The following is a 25,748-nucleotide window of genomic DNA, read 5'->3' on the forward strand; positions in this document are numbered from 1 at the left end:
GGGAGGCGAGCACTCTGGGTGCAGCGCAGTGCAGCTCAGCAAAGTGTGGATGCATGCTCACGAGTTCAGGGGCTGGGGTGCTGCTAAACGATGCCAGGGCTTTGGTGGAACTAGAAAAAGAGGTCCCCTCTGGGTAGTCCCAGCCTCAAGAACAGAGTGGAAGGTCTTTTTCTCTAGGCTCCACAGCTTGGAAAGCAGAGTAGAAACTGCATTTCAGGCCCTCCACCCCTCAACTGGGCACCTCTGTGCCATGCACAAAATGTGTGCATCTGTGGGTCCTCACAGGTGAGCCTGAGTGTCTCAGTCTTTTGGGGGGTTAGGATTTTAACATATGAATTTTGGGGGTACACAGACATCCAGACCATAGCACCACCTGACCTGTGCAAAGGGTGCTGGTGTGTGACAGTAGCCTGTACTACGGCCAGGCCATGGTGCTGAATACGTGGAAGTGGGCCAGGTTTCAGGGCAGTGGGTAGTAATGAACAAGTGTTCTAGCTGCTCCCAGGAAGCAGGTCCTCTCAGTTCCTCCTCACAGCTCCCCCTTCTGCCTTTTAGTCACACTATGAGTGGTCCCCAGCCAGCTTCAGAGTTGGACACAATACCTGCTACAGTTGACATGGCCCCGTGAGCCAGTCCAGCTTTCCCAGGGCCAGAAGTGGAGTCCATCAGAGCCTTTTTTCCCCCCTCACCTCGCCTTCTTGCAGAGCTGAGAGGGTCTAAGGGCAAAGGGAGTGGTGGCCACAACAGAAAGAGTAGCGAGGCAGCAGGCCTGGGTCCGGATACACCTGTTATCTTCACTTACCCAGCTGGAGCACCCAAGGGGCTGTGGTCAAACTAACACACCCCAGCTCTGGGCAGGATATGCCAGAATGAAGCCTGTGCTTAACACGTAGCAATGATGATAGCTAACACTTATTAAGCGGGTTCTACGTATCAAGCCCTGCCCTAAGCACTTTTCAAACAAAATGATTTAACCTTCACAACTTTGAGGTGGGTGCTATCATTATCCCTATTTTACAGATGAGGAAATCAAGGCCCAGAGAGGTTAAGCAGCTTGCTCAAGGTCACATGGTTACCTAGTGGCTGAGGCAGGATTTGAACCCAGGCCATCTTCTCAGTATTATCCTGCAATGTTTCAGGTAGGGTTTCCCTAGTGGCCCTGACTTAATATAAGTACTGATTCTGCTACTCTTTCCTTTTGTAAATGAAATGCTTTTAGAAGTGGGATGCTGTAAAGAGAAGGAAGCCTGGTACAGTTTTAGTCTGTAAACACTAATTTATACATCCTTTATTCTAATTCATTCAGTGTGACAACCAACAAGTTAAAGGGCTTGGAGAAACATTATTGGGCATCTATATATGTTGCCTAGTAATACACCTGGTTTCATGAAATCTCCAAGATAGCCTTGCAAAATACCTATGACAGTGCCCATTTTACAGATGAGGAAACTGGGGCACAGGGAAAAGGGAGTCACTTGCCCAGTAGCAGAAATGGGACTGGAATCCAGGTCCCTCTGATTTCAAAGACTTGGAAAAGCAACCAGATGAAAGGGGGGGGGGGGGGTTGGTAAGGAGAGGGGAGAGTGGAGGGCTGGAAGGCAGGGGGCCAGAGAAGCAGACGTGAGCACCAGGCGAGGGACGTGGCCAATGAGGACGGTACTCCAGGGTGACTCTGAGGAGCAGTCCTTCCCAGGGCCTGGAAGTCTCGGAGCCCAGAGCTGCCCCCATCCCTAGTATGGTCGCTCCCAGGCCCTGGGGGGATCCCACCAAGCCTGGGAGGGGGGGCGGGCTGCACTGGCCCACCAGGGTGAAGAGGCGGAGGGAGAATGGGGCACCCGCCCCGCCGCGGTTCCCGAGTCCTGCTGCGACTTGCTGTAATACCAGAACCCCAGTGTTTATGGGACGGCAACCAAGGCCCCCTCCACCCCGCGCCGCCCTCGGGGGCGGGGGTGGGGGCACTGCGGCTGGCTCTGGTCAGCATCAAAGACAAGCAGATGGGCAGGCGGACCAGCGGGCAGCCAGCACCGGGGGTGGGGAACGAGGTGGGGCGCCACCGCCGAAAGGGCGCCCTACCAAGGGGCGAGCAGGGGCGACAGAACGGGCGAGAGACCCCCTCCCTGCCCATTAAAAAGAATGGAAGAAAGGGGCCCGCGGCCCCACAGCTCTCCTCTCCTCTCCCTCCCTCCCAGGAGCGTTCTGAAAGGAGGAGGGGTCCTAATGGACCCCATGCCTCCGACAGACCCCCTCCCTCCCTCCCTCCTTTGTCACCACAATCTCCGCGCGAGGCACCTCTCCGGCTGCCTCCCCTCCCCCAGACCCCAGCCCGCGTCCCCCGCGGGGTCGCCCAGCACTCACCCAGAGGCAGGCTGATCCGAGGGGCGAGCGCCCGAATCGGAGACGGCGGTAGCAGTAGCAGTAGCATCAGCAGCAGCAGAGGCGGCGGCGGCCGGCTCCCCCGGCCCATCGCGGCGCGCGGGACTCGGACAACGAGGAGCGACGGCGTCCTCCGAGCTCCGGCTCAGGTGGCTCTATAGGACTCGCGGGCGGCGGCCCCACCGCGAAGTCCGGCCCGGGAGTCGGTCGCCGGGCCCCCGCCTCCGGACCTGGGGGCTGGAACCGGGTGGGAAATGGGGTCACGTGGGCTGCTGCGAACCCTAGCCCCTCCGCCCCCAGCGGAATCGCGGTCCTCCACCAGCTCCGTTCGGTCGAAGCTCGCCCGCGAGTGCGGGAGGGAGGGGCTGAAGGAGGAAGTTGGGCGGTTAGTCCAGCCTCTCCCTGCTCCGCTCGTGCCCGCCCCGCCCCTTCCCCCTTCCTCCTTCCTGGGCGCTGGAGGCTCAAGGGGCGCCAGCTGGGTGCACCTAGCTTGGTGCGCGCCCGCAAGGGGCCAAGCCCGGGGATCAGTACCAGCCGAGTCCGCGGAAGCGCGGGGGCGCGGAGGAAAGCGGACCCCTAGTTCCCCGCCCCCACCTCTCAGACCCTCCCACAGCCGCCCCGGCCCCTTCCGGCTCTTCTAGGACCCTCAGCGCGTTCGTTTGCGAAAACGTTTGGGTCTCTCCACTGCGCTCCCGTGTCTTCTCCCTTTATCCCTGCCGCCCCCCGTCCCCCCACCCCCTCACTGCTCCTGGCACCCACTTGTCCGTAACCAAATGAACTCCGCCCAGCTGGTACTGACTCCGGGGCTAGTTGCTTCTGCACCTAATTTCTGCACGGGTCATTCCACCTTAGGTCTTGAGTGTTCACTACAGGCTTAACACTTAATCTAGGTACCCTGCGGGGTCATCCACGCTTGGAATTCTGTCCGCACGAAGCCAAACCTCAGATGGGGGGGATCCGGGCAAGATTAGCTTAAGTGGGATAATAGGACTTAATGTACTGCCAAGGAGGTGGACCTTCTCCACAACCTGCACGTAGCCTGGCAGGGGAAAGTACTCCCTAAGGCTGGAATCCCAGAGGCACCCACCCTCAATCCTCCTTCAGTGTGAATACCCAGGGGTGGAGTTCAGTTGTGCTGAGACCAGGGGTTTCAAACTGCAGACTGGATCCCTTAGTGGATCCTGAAGTCAATTTAGTGGATCCCTATCAGCATTAAAAAAGAAATAGAATGGAAGATACCAAAGTGCAATGACCATAGAAAGGATAAGTAAGCTTTAGGAAACTTGTTTCAACTTTTCCTAAGTGTGCACAGGATCACAGTAAAATGTAATTCTTCCTGTAGTTCAAGTCAAAAGGACTTTGAAAACCTCTGCCAGTCATTTCCATGGCAGTGGGGACAGTTCCTCCAGGAATTAGCCGCAATGGCTCTTCACCCTCAGCCAAAATTAGCCTTCTCAGAGCTGGCATCTTTTGCTCTCACCCTACTCCCAGGGCCTCCCACAGGGTGGCTGTCAGGGGGTGGGCACAGTGCTCACGTGGTCCCAGGTCTCCTCATGCACAGCAAGCATCCATGATTTCTGTACCTCCACCATCCCAATACCCTTCTATGGCTATGGTCCAGGCCAGCAGTACCCCTTTTACAGGGGCTCCCAGCCCTGGACACAGAATTCCACATGGGACGTGGGCAGCACCAACTACTCGTAGTTCCAGCATTGCCTAGGCCTGGGACACTTTGCCGCTATTAATGGTGTCAATCCATTTTTAGCCAGTGATGTCCATGCTTCTGTCTGTAGCTAGGACCTCGGTCCTAAACTCCAACTGGCCTCAACATTTCTACCAGGCTGTGTTTTCTGACAGGTATCTTAAATTCAACATGGTCTCAAACCAAGCTCCTGATCTCTCCCTTCTCCCTCCCCAAAACATGCTCCATCTGTGTGAGCCTTTCCCATCTCATTTAATGGCAAGTCCATCTTTAAATTGCTCAGGTTAAAAACCTTAATTCCTTTCTTCTCTCTTGCTCCTCACATCCAGTCCACTAGCAAATCTACAGTCTGATCACTTACCACCTCCTGGGGGCCCAGTTACTGCCCTCTCCTGGATGCTGCAAGGGCCGCCTGACTGGTTTCCCTTCTTCCACCCTTGCGCCCCTTACAATCTTTTCTCAACTCTGCAGCCAGAGGGAGTTTTTCAAAACCAAAGTCAGGTCATGGCACTCCTCTGCTCAAAACCCTCCAGTGGTTCCTTACAGTGGTCTGCAAGGCCCTAGGCTACCTCACCCCTACCACCATTGCATCATCCACTGCTCTTCCCCCATTCACTCTACCCCAGGCACACTTGTGAACACTCTTGTGTTAGGACCTTTGCCCTGGCTACTCTCTCTGCCTGGAGCACTCTTTCCAGAAAGTGACTGAGTCCCTTGTTTCTGTCAAATCTTTCCTCAAAGATAACCTTCTTGAAGAATCAGAACTTCCCCCAATATTCCCCTTGCCCTGAGATGTTTTTTCAAAGCGCTCATCATCTAAAACACTATATGATTTGCTTATTTGTTGTGGTTTTTCTTTATTGTCTGAACTCCGTAGCCGCCTTCTCACCCCCAAGAATGTTGACTGAGAAGGGAACTAACATATCCCTAGCCTCTAGAACAGTGCCTGGCATATGGTAGGCCCTCAGTAAGTATTGGCTGAACAAATGAATGAATGAATGCAGCCTGAGAGTCATGGAATACTGCTGGTACATGTCAACAAACAACCAGAGCTACTTTTTGATACTGACTTTGGTCTAGGATTCCCCCAAACCAGAAATTATGCAATTAACTTCTTCAACCTAAGCACAAGACTTTGTACTGATCTCCTTTAAATCTATTGGTTCTGGTCCAGATTTCATCCTACTGAGGTCATTTTGAATATTGATTCTATTATACATTAGGCTTGCTCTCCCAGTTTTGAGTCATCTATAAATCTGATAAGCATTCTTGACCTTGTATTAAAATCATGGATAAAAATATTAGGTGAGCAGACCTAGCACCCACTTCTTGGTTTCTAAATACTACTCTCCAATAAAAGGTTCCAGGACTCCCTGGAGAAATGAAAGGGAAAGTACAAGGTGAGCCTGGGACGTTGTGTTGGGCCGGAAAACAAGGAAGTGACTAAAGACTAATGGAGTCATGTCAAAAGGATATAGGGCCAGCTGGATGACCAAACTTGGGACAATTTGAACAACAGAAAGCATAATGAAGTAATGGATTCTAATGCATCAAAATAAAACAATCCATTAGTCCACAGTAAAACTCGGCAAAGCACAGACAGAGAAAGATAAGGGCTAGAAAGGATGCTTTTCTCTGTAGAAAAGTGCTGCCGGATAAATGTAGAAGAAATGGTAGACTTAGAAAATCGAGATTCAAACAAGGATAATCAGTGGATGCTAAACCTTTGGGTGGCAGATTTTTAGGAAACTATATTAACAAGGTCTCAAAATCTGTCCCACAGATGACTTTTACTAATTACCAGTGGGAAAATGTTTCTCTAAGGGAGAACTCTGGTGGCCAGCATCTTTTTCTTTTTTTTTTTCCCCCAGTGGACACCATCTTAATCAAGTGGCCAAAAGTAATATCACTGGTAGTGGGACTACCTGATATCATTTACCTCCTGATATGAAGCAATAAGAAATATACAACTCATCAACCATTGTAGCAAAAGCATCTAACCCAGATCTAATAATGAGGACACAATCAGACACGTCCAGCATTCTACAAGACAAATAACCTGGACTCTTCAAAAAGGTCAAACTGATGAAAAGACAAAAAGGACAGGGGAACTGTTTTAGGTTAGGAAACTAAAAAGACATGATAATCAAATGCAATATGTGAACCTTGTTTGAATCCTGAAGAAAAAAAAAAAGCCATAGAGCAATTGGGGAAATTTTAACACGCACTGTGTATTAGATGATATTATGGCATTATTGTTCATTTTCTTAGGTTATAATAATGGTATTGTGTTCTTAGGAGAATGTCATTGTTCTTTGGAGATGCCTGCTGAGGTTTGTAGACATGAAGTATCATGATGTCTACAAGTTACTTTCAAATGATTCAGCCAAAACAAGCATGTTCTTTGTGTGTATGTATTAGAAAGAAAGAGTGTGGGGACTTCCCTGGTGGTGCAGTGGTTAAGAATCCACCTGCCAATGCAGGGGACACGGGTTTAAGCCCTGGTCCAGGAAGATCCCACATGCCGCGGAGCAACTAAGCCCGTTCGCCACAACTACTGAGCCTGTGCTGTAGAGCTTGCGAGCCACAACTACTGAGCCCGCGTGCTGCAACTACTGAAGCCCGCCTGCCTAGAGCCCATGCTCCACAACAAGAGAAGCCACTGCAATGAGAAGCCTGCGCACCACAACGAAGAGTAGCCCCCGCTTGCTGCAACTAGAGAAAACCCACACGCAGCAACAAAGACCCAACACAGCCAAAATAATAAATAAATAAATAAACAAAAAAAAAAAAAAGAAAGATAGAGTATGAGTGCTACTGTGGCAAAGTTTTAACAGTTGGTTAATATAGAAAGTTATGGGTGTTTTTATATCAGTGTTTTGTAAATTTGCGGTGGGGGGGGAACTGAGTGAGACAGGGCCAAAAACAGAGCCCACTGGAGACCTCCATCCGGGCTGAAACTGATCAATATCCTTTGTAGGTTGAACAATTAGCTATGTATCCTCCTTATTGTACCATTCAGCCCACATTTCTTCATATTATCCATAAGAATAATATGAGGGAATTCCCTGGTGGTCCAGTGGTTAGGACTCCATGCTCTAACTGCTGAGGGCCCGGGTTCAATCCCTGGTCGGGGAACTAAGATCCCACAAGCCGTGTAGCATGGCCAAAAAAAAAAATAATAACAATAATATGAAAAAAATTGCAAGAAATCTTATTGAAATCAAGGTACTAGCCATAGCATTTCCTTCTATCTTCTGCTTACTGCTCTTACCTAGAACAGGGCCTGATAGCGGCATGTGGTCAATTAGAATTTGTTGAGTGCCTGAATTTCCATGTCAGGTAGCTTCTCAGCCTTGCCACAGCAAGGCTGGTTTGCCCTAGTGTCTTGGCAACACATGGGTTGTCTGACTGCTATGCTCCTTTCCGATGAGATGAGGCAGGGGCTGATGTAGACTCGCTTGGTGGTTAATTATATCCTGCTCACGGCTGCTCAGATGCTTCAAGTGTGTCTTATGCCAACTCGGTGGCAGGCCCCTTGAGGACAGTAACGGGTCTTGTTTTTGGAAACCCCACTGCCTAGCATGGCACTCAAGCAGGATCTCCACAGGGCAGACAAAATGAGGGACCCAACTGTTGGCCTGGAGATGAGCCCTCTATCCCATGCCCCCAGCATGGTGGCCTCAGGCCTTGTGGGCTCCACTGTCTTCCGTCAGTGTGCTAATTTGTTCTCCCCAGAGCGGAAAAAACAGGAGGATGACTGACAGAGAAAAACCTCATTTGAGCTGACTTCCCGTGGGCTAAAGAGTGGTTCCCAAGCCAACGCTGTGTCTCCTACTCCCCTGTGCCACTCTGGGTTGTAGGCAAGTCTTTCTCAGCCAGAATGCCGGTGTTTATAAAGAGCTCAGGGGGTGGCTTGGAAAGAGTATAAAAAGATGCAGAAAAAGCTTTTGAGAAAATTCAACACCCATTTATGATAAAAACTCTCCAGAAATTAGGCATAGAGGGAACCTACCTCAACATAATAAAGGCCATATATGACAAGCCCACAGCCAACATCATTCTCAATGGTGAAAAACTGAAAGCATTTCCTCTAAGATCAGGAACGAGACAAGGATGTCCACTCTTGCCACTATTATTCAACCTAGTTTTGGAAGTCCTAGCCACGGCAATCAGAGAAGAAAAAGAAATAAAAGGAATACAAATTGGAAAAGAAGAAGTAAAACTGTCACTGTTTGCAGATGACATGATACTATACATAGAGAACCCTAAAGGTGCCACCAGAAAACTACTAGAGCTAATCAATGAATTTGGTAAAGTTGCAGGATACAAAATTAATGCACAGAAATCTCTTGGATTCCTATACACTAACAATGAAAGATCAGAACGAGAAATTAAGGAAACAATCCCATTCACCATTGCAACAAAAAGAATAAAATACCTAGGAATAAACCTACCTATGGAGGTAAAAGACCTGTACTCAGAAAACTATAAGACACTGATGAAAGAAATCAAAGATGACACAAACAGATGGAGAGATATACCATGTTCCTGGATTGGAAGAATGAATATTGTGAAAATCACTCTACTACCCAAAGCAATCTACAGATTCAATGCAATCCATATCAAGTTACCAGTGGCATTTTTTACGGAGCTAGAACAAAAAATCTTAAAATTTGTATGGAGACACAAAAGACCTCGAATAGCCAAAGCAGTCTTGAGGGAAAAAAACGGAGCTGGAGGAATCAGACTCCCTGACTTCAGACTATACCAGAAAGCTACAGTAATCAAGACAATATGGTACTGGCACAAAAACAGAAACATAGATCAATGGAACAAGATAGAAAGCCCAGAGATAAACCCACACACCTATGGTCAACTAATCTATGACAAAGGAGGCAAAGATATACAATGGAGAAAAGACAGCCTCTTCAATAAGTGGTGCTGGGAAAACTGAACAGCTACATGTAAAAGAACGAAATCAGAACACTCTCTAACACCATACACAAAAATAAACTCAAAATGGATTAGAGACCTAAATGTAAGACCAGACACTATAAAACTCTTAGAGGAAAACATAGGAAGAGCACTCTTTGACATAAATCACAGCAAGATCTTTTTTGATTCACCTCCTAGAGTAATGGAAATAAAAACAAAAATAAACAAATGGGACCTAATGAAACTTAAAATCTTTTGCAAAGCAAAGGAAACTACAAATAAGATGAAAAGACAACCCTCAGAATGGGAGAAAATATTTGCAAACGAATCAACGGACAAAGGGTTAATCTCCAAAATATATAAACATCTCATGCAGCTCAATATCAAAAAAAACAAACAACCCAATCCAAAAATGAGCAGAAGACCTAAACAGACATTTCTCCAAAGAAGTCATACAGATGGCCAAGAAGCACATGAAAAGCTGCTCAACGTCGCTAATTATTAGAGAAATGCAAATCAAAACCACAATGAGGTATCACCTCACACCAGTTAGAATGGGCATCATCAGAAAATCTACAAACAACAAATGCTGGAGAGGGTGTGGAGAAAAGGGAACCCTCTTGCACTGTTGGTGGGAATGTAAATTGATGCAGCCACTATGGAGAACAGTATGGAGGTTCCTTAAAAAACTAAAAATAGAATTACCATATGACCCAGCAATCCCACTACTGGGCATATACCCAGAGAAAACCATACTTCAAAAAGACACATGCACCCCAATGTTCATTGCAGTACTATTTAAAATAGCCAGGTCATGGAAGCAACCTAAATGCCCATCGACAGACGAATGGATAAAGAAGAAGTGGTACATATATACAATGGAATATTACTCAGCCATAAAAAGGAACGAAATTGGATCATTTGCAGAGACGTGGATGTATCTAGAGACTGAAGTGAAGTGAATATTATTATACAGAGTGAAGTAAGTCAGAAAGAGAAAAACAAATACCATATATTAATGCACATATATGGAACCTAGAAAAATGGTACAGATGAACCGGTTTGCAGGGCAGAAATAGAGACAAAGATGTAGAGAACAAACGTATGGACACCAAGGGGGGAAAGTGGCGGGGGTGGTGGTGGTGGGATGAATTGGGAGATTGGGATTGACATATATACACTAATATGTATAAAACAGATAACTAATAAGAACCTGCTGTATAAAAAATAAATAAAGTAAAATTCAAAAAAAAAAAAAAAAAGAGACAAAGAGTAAAGCAACACTTCCTCTGTGCCCCCAGCCAGCAAGATGCAGGCATCAAGTCTGGCCCTTTCTCCGTCTACACTTACACAGCCTTTGCCCATCCATCCTCACCCTCCTTCCTTCTCTCTCTCTCTCTCTCTGAGGTTCTGTCTCTCCTGTACACACAAACACACACATAAGGATAAAAACGCAAGAATGAGAGGTAAAACGCACATAGGAGTACATGCAAAGAAGCCAAACAAAACAGGACCACGTGCCTCATAGGCAGACAAGGAAACTTTAGGGATGACAAGAATATTCCATATCTTGATCTGGATGTTGGTTTCCCAAGTGTATACAAATATTAAAATTTCTCGAGCTGTACACTTAAGATCTGTCCATTTCCCTATATGTAAACGTATACCTTATACCTGTTATCATGCCAGTGGTGGGGGGGAACAAAGAGACTGAAAGGTAAAAAAAAAACAAACACCTCACCTGTAGAATCAGGTGAAAGAAGAAAATGAGACTAGCTATACAAGGGGGAGAAAGTGAAGAGAAATATGAAAGGCTACAAGAGAAAGAAAATAAAGGGAAGCATGGCTAAAAATATAAAGCAAATGAACACATGAGTCCACTGCCTCACTAAACTGCTCAGCACAAAGGAAACACGCAGTGTAGGCTCAGGGCAAGTGCTGGCAGTGGAATGGTCAGTCCAGACCACAGTCAGCCTCTCAAGCCATCAATACTCATTAATCATCTATAGGTACAGCCTCTGCCCAGGTGCAGGCCAGCCCTGTCCTTGGGTACTCATGGCTCCTGCCAGGCTGCCCCCTGCCAGGCTGCCCCCAGCCGGGCCTGCCCGCTCTCATTCCCACCCAGCGGAGCCTGGCTCTCCAGCCCCCACAATTCTACTCTGGAGGCCACGGCTTTGCTTTGTTTGCTGGCCGTGGAGGAGGGGCCTCCTGCCAAGCCCAGAGGAGCTTGAACCCAAGGTCCCACCCACCTCCTCCTGGAGTAGCACTCAAGCTCCTCCCATCCCCGGGTTCTGGCTGGCAGGCTGCCCAGTAAGGCCTCGAAGACACTCACTGGCTACGGCCCAGCTCCCCGGGCCTTGGACCCCTGCCACCATCCCCTCGTAGCCCTGAGCCCTCCTCTCATGCCAACCTGCAGCTGCAGCTCCCCACCTGCACTGGCTGGGCACGCTGCTGCTGTCTCCTCCTCCGGGGCTTGGCAGTGGCTTGGCTGCAGCATCAGTACATTTTGATGAGGAAGTGACACCAGCTGGCCCACCCTGTGTGTGCTTTTAAGTCAGCCAATGAGTTCCAGATCCCAGGGGGCCAGGAGCTTCCCTGGGGCAGTGCCCTCTGCAGGAGAGGGCATTCACAGGGCCAGCACGAACACTGCCTTCAAATCTCACAGGTGGCTTTTAACCAGGGTCTGTCAATAAATGTAAATGGCCTCATCTCTGTTCCCCAAACCGCACGCCCCTCCACTGGTCGCTTATGTTGCTTGCTCTGCCAAGTGATTAGAATCCAGGGGTGGGGAGCTCTCCGGCAGTCCAGTGGTTTAAGACTCTGCCTTCCAATGCAGGAGGTGCGGGTTCGATCCCTGGTCGGGGGAAAATAAGATCCCACATGCCGTGGGGTGTGGCCAAAGACTAAAAAAGAAAAAAAATCCAGGGGAAGAACACACCAGTTCTTCCATAAGGAGAATCTCAGCACCATCCATTATTCTGGGGACTGTGAGCAAGCCATACGATCTCTCCGAGCCTCAGCTTCCTCATCTATGAGATGGGAACGCTAACAGTACTGCCTGGGCTCTTAGGAGAGCTGATGAGACAGTGCACATAAGGTGACTGGCAGCGCTGGCCTGTGGTGAACGCACATTATATTATCGGTTCACCTCATTACCTAAAAGTGGCCATGACCATCCTAGATGCCCAACCCAGAGGACCCCCTTCTGGGCTCTCCGCTCAGGTTCAGCGGCCTCCTACAAACCTAGTGCTGAGGCTGCAACTCTTACAGGGAGAAGGAACCGGCCCGCCCAGCCCAGGCCCCAGGTGCGCCAGCTGTGGTGAAGAGCCTGCCGCCCTCCCCAGCGCCACCCCTGCTGGGGCCTGTCGGGGCCTGAGCTGGCCACTCCCTGGGAGGGGATCCCCCTACCCCACAGGGCTGTGGTGCAACCAGCAGGGTTCAGCCTGTCCCTGCCTCGACACGGTAGAACACAAAGTTGCCACTGTCATGTCCCTGCCCCCAAGACAAGTTCAGGAGGGCCTGTCTGCCTGTGCCCACAGGCCTGCTCCCCAAAGGGGCCTGGAGACCCTGGGTAACTGGCCTCGCTGATGCTTGGCAACTGTCATCCCGCAGGGGCACAATTACTGCTCAGAGACTCTCTTTCCCCTGAAACCACTGCAGCCACTCACAGGTGGGAGGTAGATGTTCTAGGCCAGGTAAGGATGGGGAGCGAGAAGCATAAGGGTCTAGGACACAGTCTGGTTTCTAGTTTGGCTTATCAGACCTGAGGCCCCTCCATTCCCAAGATCTCAAGAAACCAGGAATCTACCTCTCCATTTGCCCCCAAGTTCTTCTTCCTTAAATCCTACTCTGAGCCCTAGACCCCTGGCCATTGCTACATGAAGGGAAAGAAGACCCAGCCAAGGCCCTTCCTCCACCCCAGGGAACTAAGCTTCCTTTCCAGAGGACCAAGGCTCTCCCCTCCCAAAGAAGAGGGGCTCTCTGACTTCTGCAGTTTCCCAGTCACCTTAGGTTACCTGGTGGCTACGACTCTTTCTCCCAGAGAGCCTTGCTCTTGGTTCCAGCACTGCCTGCGGAGAGTGGGCCTAGACAGGTGAGCCCATCAGGTTGGGGATTGAACAGGTGGGTTCCATTGATTTCCTGTGGCTCCAAAGACTGCTTTGATAGGATGGAGGGAGGAATGCATTACCCTGGTGGTGTGCCCACTTGCCACCCTAAAGCAATGGCACCAGGAGACAACGCTCGCAGAAAGCCAATGTGAGGGAGGCACCAAAGATCCATGCTTGGACAGGGATCTTACATACCAGCTACCTAGGCCTGAGATTCCTGGGACGCCTGACAGCACCATTTATGTGCTGAGTGTCAGGCTGGAGGATGCCATGAGGCTCTGAGTGGACCCAGCTTGGCTCTAGCCAAGGAGGGGGCTCTAAGGGGCCTGGACCTGGGGCCAGACCCACCCAGTCCACAGGGACCCCACAAGACCCCTGAAAGGGAGCAGACCCGCCTTGCTCCTCTCAAACTCTTTATCTAAGAGCCTTAGCTCTTTCCTTACAGCCTGTGAGCAGTGGAACAGAGCAGGGAGCCCCTTAACCACCAGGGTCAGCTTCAGTGAGCTGTGAACCCCAAGAATGATATGCCACTTCTGATGAGAGGGATCTGAGCTTTCAACTGATTTCAAAAAGATTGTTGCCCTCCTCCCCGCGAAAAAAAAAAAAGCAAAGAATAATTTCTTTGAGGTGTGTTAGTCTGAAGACAAAGGGAACTTTCAGAATTAGCCTTTATCAGGTAAAAAGAAATTATACCTCATTTAGGAGTAGTTATATAACCTTGACATGAATTATTTGGCAAACTATTCCACCTAAAGCAAAGTTGACATTTATAAGGCTAACATTTATTGCGCACTTACTATAAGCAAGCCACTGTGCTGAGTTTTTTACAACCAGTCATTTATTTCTCACAACAGGATGAAACAGGAATTATGATACTACCACTTTACAGATGAGAAATGGGGCATAGAGAGGTTCAGGGACTTGCTAAGGTCACATAAGTGGTAAGTTAGGACTAGGACCAGAAACTGGATCTGAATCCAGAACCCCATGTAGATGCTCTACATATAGTTAGAATTTCAACCAGGGTTTTGTCTCAAGTTATAGCCATCCTCCTCTTGATAATGTAAGCTGCTGTTCTTTCCTCCCTCTCTCCCTCTCCGCTTCTTCCCTTCCTTCTTTCACTCACTCAACAAATAGTTCTTGTGCACTTGCTGCCTTCTAAGCATCACTGAAGCTGAAGGAAACTGACATGGTTCTGCCTTCACAGAGCTTCCAGTTCATCAAGATTCCTTAAACTCTTCTTTCCAGAGAATACCCACCCTTGTCCACATTTCTGTAGACACTTTCACTCACTTATTTCTTTGTCTCCAACAAAAGGCCAACCTGGCAGAGCACCAGAAGTGCTCCCAGGTTTCACAGGCTAGAATCATGCTGTTTTCAACTGATTTCCAGTGTTGCTCCTCTGAGCTCCCTCGGTACTCTGCTCAGATTTCCATCAAGTCACTCATGATGCTATAGTGAAATACTCATTTACACATCACATCCCTCTCTTCCCATCTCTTCCAAAAGCTCCTTGAGTGCAGGGACCAGACCTGCCTAACTCAGGTTTTTAATCTCCAGCCCCAGTAAATGTTTGGAAATAGCAGGCACCCAGTAAATGTTTACTAAATGAATAAATGAGTTTTCTGTTCTAGTTGACTGTCTCAAATCATTTCCAAATGATTCATTCAAGTGTTCCTCCCTGGATCTCTTTGTCCACCTTCCTCTTAACCTGTTCAAAGGAAAGGCACCTCACTGATGTGGGAAGTCCCACTTCCCTGCTTTAGGGCAGCCAAAGGATTTCCTGCTCACACAGTCTCAACAGATTTGTTGGCTTCAGAAGAGATGGCATTTGGGAAAGCTGTTGAATGCTTGGCTCCTGGGGATTAATTTAGGGCAATCCTGTCAGATACGACATTAAAGCAAGAGCCCCAAGGCATAGGACCTATGCACCAGAGAGAGAGGCTCTTTCAGCTCTCCTCAAGGTGCCAGCCTCCATTTCCCATCTTTGGTTCACCTGCTGCCAATGTCCATATCTTTAGATCACCTGTCACCAAAAGTTTGAGCCCCAGGTTGCAAGGAGACATACCGCAGATTTCCCTGAGCTTCAGTAATAATAACCACCAGAGGAAACAGTCACAGCCTGGAAGTCAGGAGACTGGGTTCAAATCCTGACCTTCCCAACTCACTGTCATCTTGGGAAGTAATTTAACTTCTCTGGATCCATTGTCTCCTATGGTAATAAGGGGGTGGGACCGGCTGGATTTCTAAATCTCTTCCAGTGCTAAACCATCTACAGAGAAAAAAATTTTTTTTTGGATTGTGTGCTTCCCTGTCCTTATGGCATTCGACCCTTACAAGAAACCTGTGATTCATAAACCAAATGACATACTCACATTACAGGTCAGGAAATGTGAGCAGAGGTTGACGACCTTACCCAGGTGACCCAGGGCCCCTGAGTCTTTTTGCCAGACCAGAATGGCTCCACGGAGGCCACTAGAGCAGCCTCATTTCCAGGACCCCAATTTCCTTTCCCTCCTAACCCCTATGTCCACTTTGTCGCTCAGAGAGTAGAAGCTATGACAAAGAGCCTAACTCAAAGGTCATACCCAGACCATTCTGAGGAGGAACCCAGGCCTTTCCCAAATTCCAAATGATCTCCCTCCAGGGCCAGGATTTACTGCCTCTCAGCTGCAGGTTTGGCTCAGAGGCCCCGGGTGGCCATGGGAACGTGGGCCCAGCCTCCTGCGCTGCCATGACAACAGGCTCCCTCAGTGGCGGGCGCCGGTGCCCATCAGAGCGTGCAGGTGGCGCCCTCTTGGGAGAGGGGCCCGGCGGGAGGTGGGGGGCAGGGGCGGCGGCTGCCTCGGGGTGGCCTCCGCTCCCTCCGCCTCCTACCGGGGCCGCGGCTCCCGACCGTGCTGTGCTCTGCGCCTACCTGAGTTTCACGGCCCGCGCGCAACCACCGCCCACAACAGGGTCACCTCTGCGCGGCGGCGCAGCCCTTCTTCTCAGAGTGTCCCCAGACTCGTCCCTGCTTCCAGGCCGGCCCGACTCCCTGGGGATCCGGGATGTCCCCGCGAATACCCTCGATCCGGCGCTGCGTCCCCGGAAATGCAGGGCTGCCGCCAAGCCCCGCCCCGCCTGTGTTGATGGAATTGTCCAGAGGCGCCCTCCGGGGCTCGCCCGCTGTCCAGCAGTCCCCCGCCTCTGCCCCCGGGCGTTGATGGCGACACTAGGCTCGCTACTAGTCCTAGTCGGGACTTGTCCCCGCGACGGCTCGGCGGCTCCCTTAGGCCGTGGGGCCTATGGGGCCGCCCCCTCCCTGACCTTGGGAGCCTCTGCCTGGCCTGACTTAGGCCCTGCGGGGGGCAATCTCGCTAGCTGGAATCCGGAGGGCCGGGTTGTTACCCTAGATCTGTTGCTGAACCAAACTTGGTTCCCCTTACCTGCGCATGCATAGTAAAGCCAATTTACTGACACCGATCTACTACCACCCACCTGGCTGTGTTACCTAGGGCGAGTTTCTTAACCTCTCTGAGCCTCGAGTTCTTCATCTGGAAAGTAGGCCTCAGAACAGTAGGGACCTCACAGGGTTATGAGAAATTGCAGTTATGTAGGCACACACCTGGCACATGGTCAGCTCTCAATAATGGTAGCATTGTTTACAGTAAGAGGCAAGGGAGAGCCGAGCCGCAGAGCCACCCGCCACGAAACCACCCACGTCTCCGCCCGCGGGAAATGCTGCTCACCGCATCCCTTAACCTGCCCTGGGCCGCGCTGTGGGAGTGAAATGAGACGAGGAGATGTGCGGGAGGGGTGAGAGATATGGTTGTAAATAGTGTCTAGCGTTTATCAAGTGACCTTGGCTCGTCCCTCTCCAGCCCTTGCCTCCTGGCTCTCCTATCTTCCAGGAAAGCAACAGCAGCTCTCAGGGCAGTTCCTGAAACAACTAGTTCTGGGCGTGTAAGTGGCAGAGCTGGCCAGAGCTGGCTGGTCAACGGGCTGGTGAAAACAGAGGCCAAGTGCCAGGCTCTTCCCAGGCCAGGCTAGGCTTAAGTGCCCGCCATTTCTCTGCTGCCTCTCCTCTAGACAGAGTGGGGTAAGGGACTGCCAGACTCCCCACAGAATGCTCTCCCACACATAGAAAGAAGTGGTTATTCTGTTGTCTGTCTACAAAAGTGACCACATATTTACTACCATAAAGTTTTTTCATAAACACAATGAAAAATATCACCCTACCCAGAGACCACTAGTGTTGATATTTTCTAAAACTTTTTTTTGAGATACAATTTACATGCTGTAAAGTGCACGGATCTTAAGTCTACTGCTGTTAATATTTTGGTGAAGATACTCCCGTCTCTTTTCTATGCAGTTATACATTTACATTTTTTGGAAAAAAAGATTATTCAGTGCATACTCTTTGTGACTTTTCCCTAGGACAGCAATATATCACAGACATTTTTCTGTAACATCAAAAATTCTCTCATACCTTCATTTTTAGTGTATTCTATTGTATGAATGTGGCATACATTTTTAACCAAGTCTCTACTATTGGACATTTAACTTATTTTACTAATTTTTCATTATCATAAATAATGTCCAGACGAGCATCCTTATCAATAAGGCTTTACATACTTCTTCATTACCTTTTGTTCTTTGTATTCTTCCTTCCTACTCACAGTCTCCAACTGGTGGTCGCTGTGCTTACAGCTAAGGTGGTGCACTTTATTTGTGCAAATGGCTTTAAAAATAGTCCAATCACTTTATTAACTCTGCCTTCCACACACTACTGGATTGGTGGGGGGGACAGGAAGATATGCAAAAATCAGCACTGCTGAGTTTCCTGCACACGGAGCACATCGTGTCCTGCTGAGCCCGGGTTGTTCACAGGAGCTTCTGAAATATAGGCCTCCCCCGTGGGGCCTCAGAGCTCCAGAGGGCTTTAGGCAACCCTGACCCTTTCCGTCTCCAGTCCAGCCCAGAGCCCCCAGGAAAGAATGCCGTCCACGTCCATGACCCGCCCCCCCTTCTTTCTCTCCATCTTTTCTTTCTTCTCCCTCCTCTTTTTTCTGCCCTTTCTGCCCACCTCCTTTTCCTGCCTGTCCTCCTCCTCCAACCTTCTTCCAGCCTTTTATTGAAAAAAAGAGAAACATCTTTAATGTACTGAAAAAAGGCCTTATCTTTAACATTATTGATCCCCCTCCACCCACCCCCTTTCCTGGCTGTGGGACCTCAGGTGCAGAGAGGCTTGAGTTAATCACCTTCTCAGTTCACAGCATGTTATCACCATGGTCTGCACAGGGTCCCTGATTAATGTGGCTGTTCATTTCCTTTTATCTTTCCACTTCCTTCCACCCCTCCTCCCACAGGCTACCATTTTAAGGTGTTTAATTTATGCTTTTGTTCATATGCCTTCTTGCAAGATGTATTGTAGGGCTTCCCTGGTGGCGCAGTGGTTAAGAATCTGCCTGCCAATGCAGGGGACACAGGTTCGAGCCCTGGTCCGGGAAGATCCCACATGCCGCAGAGCAACTAAGCCCGTGCGCCACAACTACTGAGCCTGCACTCTAGAGCTTGTGAGCCACAACTACTGAGCCCGTGTGCCACAACTACTGAAGCCCGCATGCCTAGAGCTCGTGCTCTGCAAGAGAAGCCACTGCAATGAGAAGCCCGCACACCACAACCAAGAGTAGCCCCCGCTCACCGCAACTAGAGAAAGCCCGCAAGCAGCAACGAAGACCCAACACAGCCAAAAATAAATAAATAAATTTATATATATATTAAAAAAAGTTAATTCCTGCCCCAAGGCCACAAAGATATTCTTTAACATCTTTAACATTTTACATTTTTTTTTTTAAATTTTAAAAAGATTTTTAAAAATTTATTAATTTTGGCTGCGTTGGGTATTCGTTGCTGCACGCGGGCTTTCTCTAGTTGCAGTGCGCGGGGGCTACTCTTCATTTCGGTTCGCGGGCTTCTTGCGGTGGCTTCTCTTGTTGCAGAGCAGAGGCTCTAGGCATGTGGGCTCAGTAGTTGTGGCTTGCAGGCTCTAGAGCGCAGGCTCAGTAGTTGTGCTGCATGGGCTTAGTTCCTCCGCGGCACGTGGGATCCTCCCGGACCAGGGATGGAACCTAAGTCCCCTGCATTGGCAGGCAGATTCTTATCCACTGCGCCACCAGGGAAGCCCTACATTATTAACTTCATAGTTTTCTGGACACATTTAGGTCTTTAATCCATATGGAGTCCACTTTTTCATGTGATGTTAGATTTCATGAGATTCAGTTCTTTTTTTTTCCATAAAGTGAATCACTTTTCCCAATACCATATTCCTGTGGGTCTCAAACTTGAACATGTATAAAAGTCACCAAAAAGCTTGTTAAAAGCACAGATTGCTTCCCACTCCTGGGCATATACTCAGACAAAGCTATAATTTGAAGAGACACATGCACCCTTATGTTCATAGCAGCACTATTTACAAGAGTCAAGACATGGAAATAACCTAAATGTCCATTGATGGATGGATAAAAAAGATGTGGAGATATATATTATATATATATATATATATATATATATATATATATATATATATATATATGAATATTACTCAGCCATAAAAAAGAATGAAATAATGCAATTTGAAGCAACATGGATGGACCTAGAGATTATCATACTAAGTGAAGTAAGTCAGAAAGAGAAAGACAAATACCATATGATGTCACTTATATATGGAATCTAAAATACGACACAAATGAACATATCTATGAAACAGAAGCAGACTCACAGACATAGAGAACAGACTTGTGGTTGCTAAGGGGGAAGGGGGGTGGGGGAGGGAAGGATTGGGAGTTTGGGATTAGCAGATGCAAACTATTATATATATGATGGATAAACAACAAGGTCCTACTGTACAGCACAGGGAACTATATTCAGTATCCTATGATAAACCATAATGGAAAAGAATATAAAAAAAGAATGTATATATGTGTATAACCGAGTCACTTTGCTGTACAGAAGAAATTAACACAACATTGTAAATCAACTATACTTCAATAAATTTTTTTTTTTAAAAGCACAGATTTCTGGGCCCCACCCAGCTGATTCAGGTGGGACCCCAAAATTTACATATCTAATAAGTTCCCAAGTGATGAGATGATGCCACTGCTGCAGGTGGAGAAAGCAAACTTTGAGAACAACTGCCATATTCTTAAAACCTTTACCTCACTGAGTTTTTTCTCTACCTCACTAGCATCTCCCATAATACCCTGCACTTCTTGGCTGTCCTCCATCCTGCACCCCTCCCCTACCTCTCCCAGGTCTCCTGGGACGTGAGGCTCCATCCACACATTTCATGATCATATCCCCATGCCTCTCCTGAACCACACTCTTCCATCCTCTGGTAAATGCCCTGAGGTTGCCCACCCACCTCCTGGCCACTCCCCTGTAGTCACTGGAGACTTTGGCACGTGGCTCCCCATCCTTCTCTTCACCTAAAGTCCTGTCATTGTCCTTAATGACTTCAGCATCCATGTGGAAGACATGTCCTAAATCTGGTTTCTCAGATCTCCAGTGCCCTCCCCCACTCACCTCAGCCACCACTCCCATTTACTGCCAGTAATTGGCTCCATTACCAAGGTCCTCAGTTCAGGCATCCCTCTCTCTGGCACAGTCTCTTTTCCTTCCAGCTTTCTAGTTTAACAGACTCCCTCTGACCCTTCTTGGACCTCACCAGCATCTCTACCTTCTCCTGATCCACCCCATTTCTCCTTCCCCTTTCTTCATTCCCTCCTTACCCAACTTAGAGTCCACGATTCACCATTGCAACAGCGTTATTGTCTCAATTCCCTAAACTCTATTGCTGCTATATTTTCACTGTCTGGCAAAAGCCATGGATGAGCTCTGAGATCCACCTTCTCAGTGCTTCTTCCTGAGCAGTGGCTGGGGAGTGTCACTCAGGGCAGAAGGTTCCACTGCAAAGTCCAGGTCATCAGATGGACCCTCACCACCACCTGGCTGTCCTACTCATTTCTGTGGTCACCTCTCTGTACCATTCTCTGTAACAACTCTCTTCAACCTTCTCCCCAAGCTTCCAACACCCTCCCTTTACTTCACATACAGAATAGAAGTCATCGGATGGGGTCTCCCTTATCTTTTTCCTAATTGCATTGAGAGAGACCCAGGCTACTTTCAGGAAAAGGGTGGTAGTCTTGTGCTAGGTAGAGAGCATGCCAAAACCAGGTTACAACCAATGCAGTTATTTTAAATGTTTCAACACAGCAAATTAGTGCTTTTTAACATACCCACACAAATACAATGGCTATAGGTACAAATACATTTGGTAATAACATCATACGTCTAAATCTGAGGACCTTCCATCATCGCCCTCCACCTCCTAGACTTCTTTCCAGCACAGTAGTGGTGTCCCCCCACCTCCCCGTGGTTGCACATTGGAGTCACTTGGGGAAGCTGGCTGCACCTGCGGATCATTTGAATCAGAGCCTCTAGGGGAGGGCCCAGACGTCAGTATTTTCTAAGCTCCCCAGGTGATGCCAGCTTGCATTCGAAGCTGAGAAACCTACACTGTAGGAACTGCTCCTCCTCCGTCTATCCCCTCACTGTACTTCCTCTCCACTCCCTCCCTCTCCACTGGTTTACTCCTAAAATCTTTTAAAGGTGCCCAAGTCTCTCCCACTTAAAAAAAATATTACCCTTGAACAACATGGGGGTTGGGGGTGCCCACCCGAGCCGTCCAAAACCCTCCTTTACAGTTGGCCCTCCGTATCCATGGTTCTGCATCCGCAGATTCAACCAATGCAGACCGTGTAGTACATATGTATTGAAAAATATCTGCATAGAAGCGGAACCGCGCATTTCAAACCCTTGTTATTGTTCAAGGGTCCACTGTACATACGCACACAAATAGCCTTTGACTCCCATCCTGCTGTCTGCTCCCTCCCACCCCAGGGCTCTTACCTGGAAGGTTCTCCTCCAGTTTTAAGCTGTACAGAGACTGGTGACTCCTAGTTCAACCCTTAGCACCACTTCTCAGACTTTCACATGCACTTCTGAGTGCTGCATGCAGATATTGTGCTCAATCTTCAAGCAGGAAAGCTTTATTTTATTTTTTACTTATTTTTTTAGTGGGAATTTATTTATTTATTTATTTATTTGCTGTACCGCGTGGCATGTGGGATCTTAGTTCCCCGACCAGGGATCAAACCCAGGTCCCCTGCACTGCAAGTGTGGAGTCTTAACCACTGGACAGCCAGGGAAGTCCCAAGCAGAGAAGCTTTAGACCCCTGCTCAAGGTCTCCTTGGGAAAGCCTCCTCTGACCTTCCTAAACTCTATCCCCACCATCAGACACTCTCAGCTCGGCTTGTCTCCTTCCCAGCACTCAACCCTATTGCTATTTGACATTGTGCTTATGATTATTTTATCACAGCCTACTCCCCCAGAAAATAAGCCTTCCACGAAGGCATGGGACATTTCTGTCTGGGTTTGCTTGCCCTTGTGCTGTCATTGTGTTGCCTCACACAGTGCCTGGTACACAGCAGGTGCCCTATTTGTAAACAAATGTAAACCTTTGTAAGAAGTATGAAGGAATACATTGCTCAGTCAGTCAAGGAGCAGTTCCCGCTTCTGCCCTGAAGTCCCAGGCCCTCTTTGTTCTCCTTTTAGCCCCTCACCTCCCTCTAGGCTCTGGCCCCCAAGACCAGGAGCTGAGAAAGCGATGCAGGAGATGTCTGGGTTAAAAGTCTCTTCTCTGCCCCCAGGCATGACTTAACCCCCCCAGACAACCCAAAGGAAACAGGCCCAACAAATCTTTCTAGTTCCTCTCCGGCAACTGATCTTTTTTGTTGTTATTATTGTTAAGTGTTGTGTGGAAAGGGTTAAAGCATTTACAGAAAGCGAAGGACCTCTCTCCAGCCCTCCATGACGACTCTTGAGATGCTCTGCAAAAGGTCAGATGTTTCCAGAATCTCAACAGACAGCCTGTGTCTGTTTAAAGGGAAAGACAACAAGTTCTCGGCCCCCAGCCAGCCCTCATGGGCAATTCTCGCCTGGCTCTGTAGGCAGCCAGCCAGATGCCTGGCCAAAGAGTACACCCACCCCCGCCCCCCTCTAGATGGCCCTGGGCAGGCCAGAACTCTCCAACCCCCAGCCTGGAGTCCCTTCCCCTGGGGAAGGCTGGCATCTGACAAATAGGGCACGCATACCAACTGCTTGGGCCCGTGATGCACGAGGAATGGGGGGGAGGGGCAACTTCGTGTGGACATTAAATCTTTTCAGCTGGAAGGGACTGTATTCTGACCCTGTCATCTTAGAGATGAGGCTCAGAGAGGGGTGGCTGTAAGGTAGTGTAAGAATATCCTAACCCAGTATCGGGAAACCTCGGTTCAGAATCCAGTTCAGGTGCCCTGAGCTGTGGGATCTCGGGCACAATGTGGGTCCTTTCTATGTGTCTGTATCTATTTGTAAAAAGTTTGTACAAATACCTCCCACCCCAGGTAGCTTGCCCAAGGTCACACACAGCACAAACCAAGGTTTTCCGACTCCCAGCCAAGGGCCCAGTCCCCTCCAGAGGTGAGCAGACTACCTTAAGCACTGATTGATAATGAAAAGTTGCTGAAGACACAGTTAAATAGGGACTTCCCTGGTGGCGCAGTGGTTAAGAATCCCCCTGCCAATGCAGGGGACACGGGCTTGAGCCCTGGTCCGGGAAGATCCCACATGTCGTGGAGCAACTAAGCCCGTGCTCCGCAACAAGAGAAGCCACCCCAATGAGAAGCCCACGCACCGCAACAAAGAGTACCACCACACCCCACTCGCCACAACTAGCAAAAGCCCTCGCGCAGCAGCGAAGACCCAACGCAGCCCAAGATAAATTAATTAATTAATTAAAAAAAAAGAGACACAGTTAAATAACTTTGTCTTTTATTACTTAATCATGTTCTTTGCACAAACAAGCAAAAATTCATATTCCCACCCCCTGGAGGAAATAACTGCTAATATTCTGGCATTTATCCTTTTGCAATGTCAAAGCATATATAAGGTATATATTTGTATACGTTTTTTTTTTTTTTTAGCCATGCAGTGCGGCCTGCGGGATCTTCCCCAACCAGGGATTGAACCTGGGCCCTTGGCAGTGTAAGTGCAGAGTCCCTAACCACTGGACCACCAGGGAATTCACTATATACTTTTTCAACAATGAGATCAGAGGAGATCTATCTATCTATCTACCTATCTATCTATCATCTATCTATCTACACTTTTATATACATATTGCTCTTTTCCATATAACTTTTCAGTGGACAATAGACATCCTTTCATGTCTAGATATAGTTGGATAAATGAAGCATTCTATAGTTTGTTTAATCCCCTATGTCTAGACATTTAGGTTTTCAATTTTTCATTATGAGCAATAAAAATCCATCTTTATTCACTTGTTCTGTTATTTTCTTAGGATAAATTCCTCACTGTGGACTGTTGGATTAAAGCGTCTGTGTATTTTTAAGGCTTCTGATACATGCTGCCAGATTATCCTCTAGAAAAGCTGTGATGATTGTTATTTCTTCAAACAACATATTTATATATGAAGGCTGGTCCTTCTTTAACTAGAAAGCTATTCTCTTCAACAGCACACTCAGCTTTGGGAAGACAAGGGTGGGAAGAAGCAGAGCCCAGATCGACTGAACAGGGCTGGTTGATGCAGGGCAGCTGTTTTGCACCTGATCCACTGCTGCATCTCACCAGGCAGCTATTGCTGGGGCCAATAAGATGCTCCTCTCTCCCAGCCCACAGCACAGCTGGGGCCATGGGATACATGAAAAACTGGTCCAGATATTGCCCTAGAAAACTCTGATAGGGACTTCCCTGGTGATCCAGTGGTTAAGACTCCTGTGCTCCCAGTGCAGGGGGCATGGATTTGATCCCTGGTCGGGGAACAAAGATTCTGCATGCCGCAGGGTGTGGCCCCCCCAAAAAAACTCTGATAGATGGAAAGGGGCTTTCTTTTCCCATATTTCTTTGTACACCCCACCTCCAGCCCTCTAAACAACCACCCTCAAGTACTCTTTATTTCCTAGTTAGACATCACTACTTTTGTAAGCTACTGTTTATTAAAGGTTTCATTTATACTACTACATTTCATGCCTGCATTGGCCCAGGAAGCAGGTACAGGTGAGAAAACTGAGTCTTCGGCAGATCAAGCATCTTGTCTAAGGGAACCCAGCAGGTGAATAACCTACTTTGGATTCAAAGCTAGGTCTGTCTGACTAACAAACCTGTGTTTTATTTTTAAATTACTGTAGAACTACTATGTATATCAATGTAAACACGAAGGCTTGGAAGGATGCAGCTGGTTTGGGGGTGGGTGGTAGACATTACCAGGGCTCACCAATATTTCCAGCTCCTTTCTTTTTCTGGATACATAGGAGGACTATACTTCCATACTGTCTGGAAGTTAGGTGTAGCCACGTGACTTGCTCTGGCCAGTGAAATGTGAGGAAAAGTGACACGTGTCCCCTCTGGGGGAGGCATTCAAGAACCAGTGTGCAGTTCTCATGCATTCTTCCCTTGCAGTGGTGAGCCCTGAAGCCTCACGTTGGGATGGTGGCATCATAAGAGTTTAATGATGACTAAGGTG

The 25,748-nt window shown here is 48.4% G+C and overlaps 1 protein-coding gene and 1 non-coding gene across 3 annotated transcripts in view; both read right to left on the reverse strand.

Annotated features, from left to right (window-relative positions):
• SEMA4B (semaphorin 4B) overlaps positions 1–16,200 on the reverse strand; it is a 38,730-nt gene extending 22,530 nt beyond the window's left edge. The window contains exons 1-2 of one of the 2 annotated variants that reach the window (XM_059912470.1): positions 16,040–16,200; positions 2,356–2,610 (exon numbers count right to left, since the gene is read on the reverse strand). In XM_059912470.1, the coding sequence (XP_059768453.1) occupies positions 2,356–2,464 (109 nt within the window). In that variant the 5' untranslated portion in view covers positions 2,465–2,610; positions 16,040–16,200. Of the gene's footprint in view, positions 1–2,355; positions 2,734–16,039 lie in introns of those variants that run through there. The other variant, XM_059912469.1, reaches the window with a different exon arrangement.
• Positions 16,201–24,213: 8,013 nt separating this feature from the next.
• On the reverse strand, positions 24,214–24,287 carry TRNAV-UAC (transfer RNA valine (anticodon UAC)). The gene has a single exon. It is a non-coding gene; the product is annotated as a tRNA-Val (tRNA).
• Positions 24,288–25,748: the final 1,461 nt, after the last annotated feature.

The sequence above is a fragment of the Balaenoptera ricei genome, chromosome 2, assembly GCF_028023285.1.
Source record: "Balaenoptera ricei isolate mBalRic1 chromosome 2, mBalRic1.hap2, whole genome shotgun sequence".
NCBI lineage: Eukaryota > Metazoa > Chordata > Mammalia > Artiodactyla > Balaenopteridae > Balaenoptera > Balaenoptera ricei.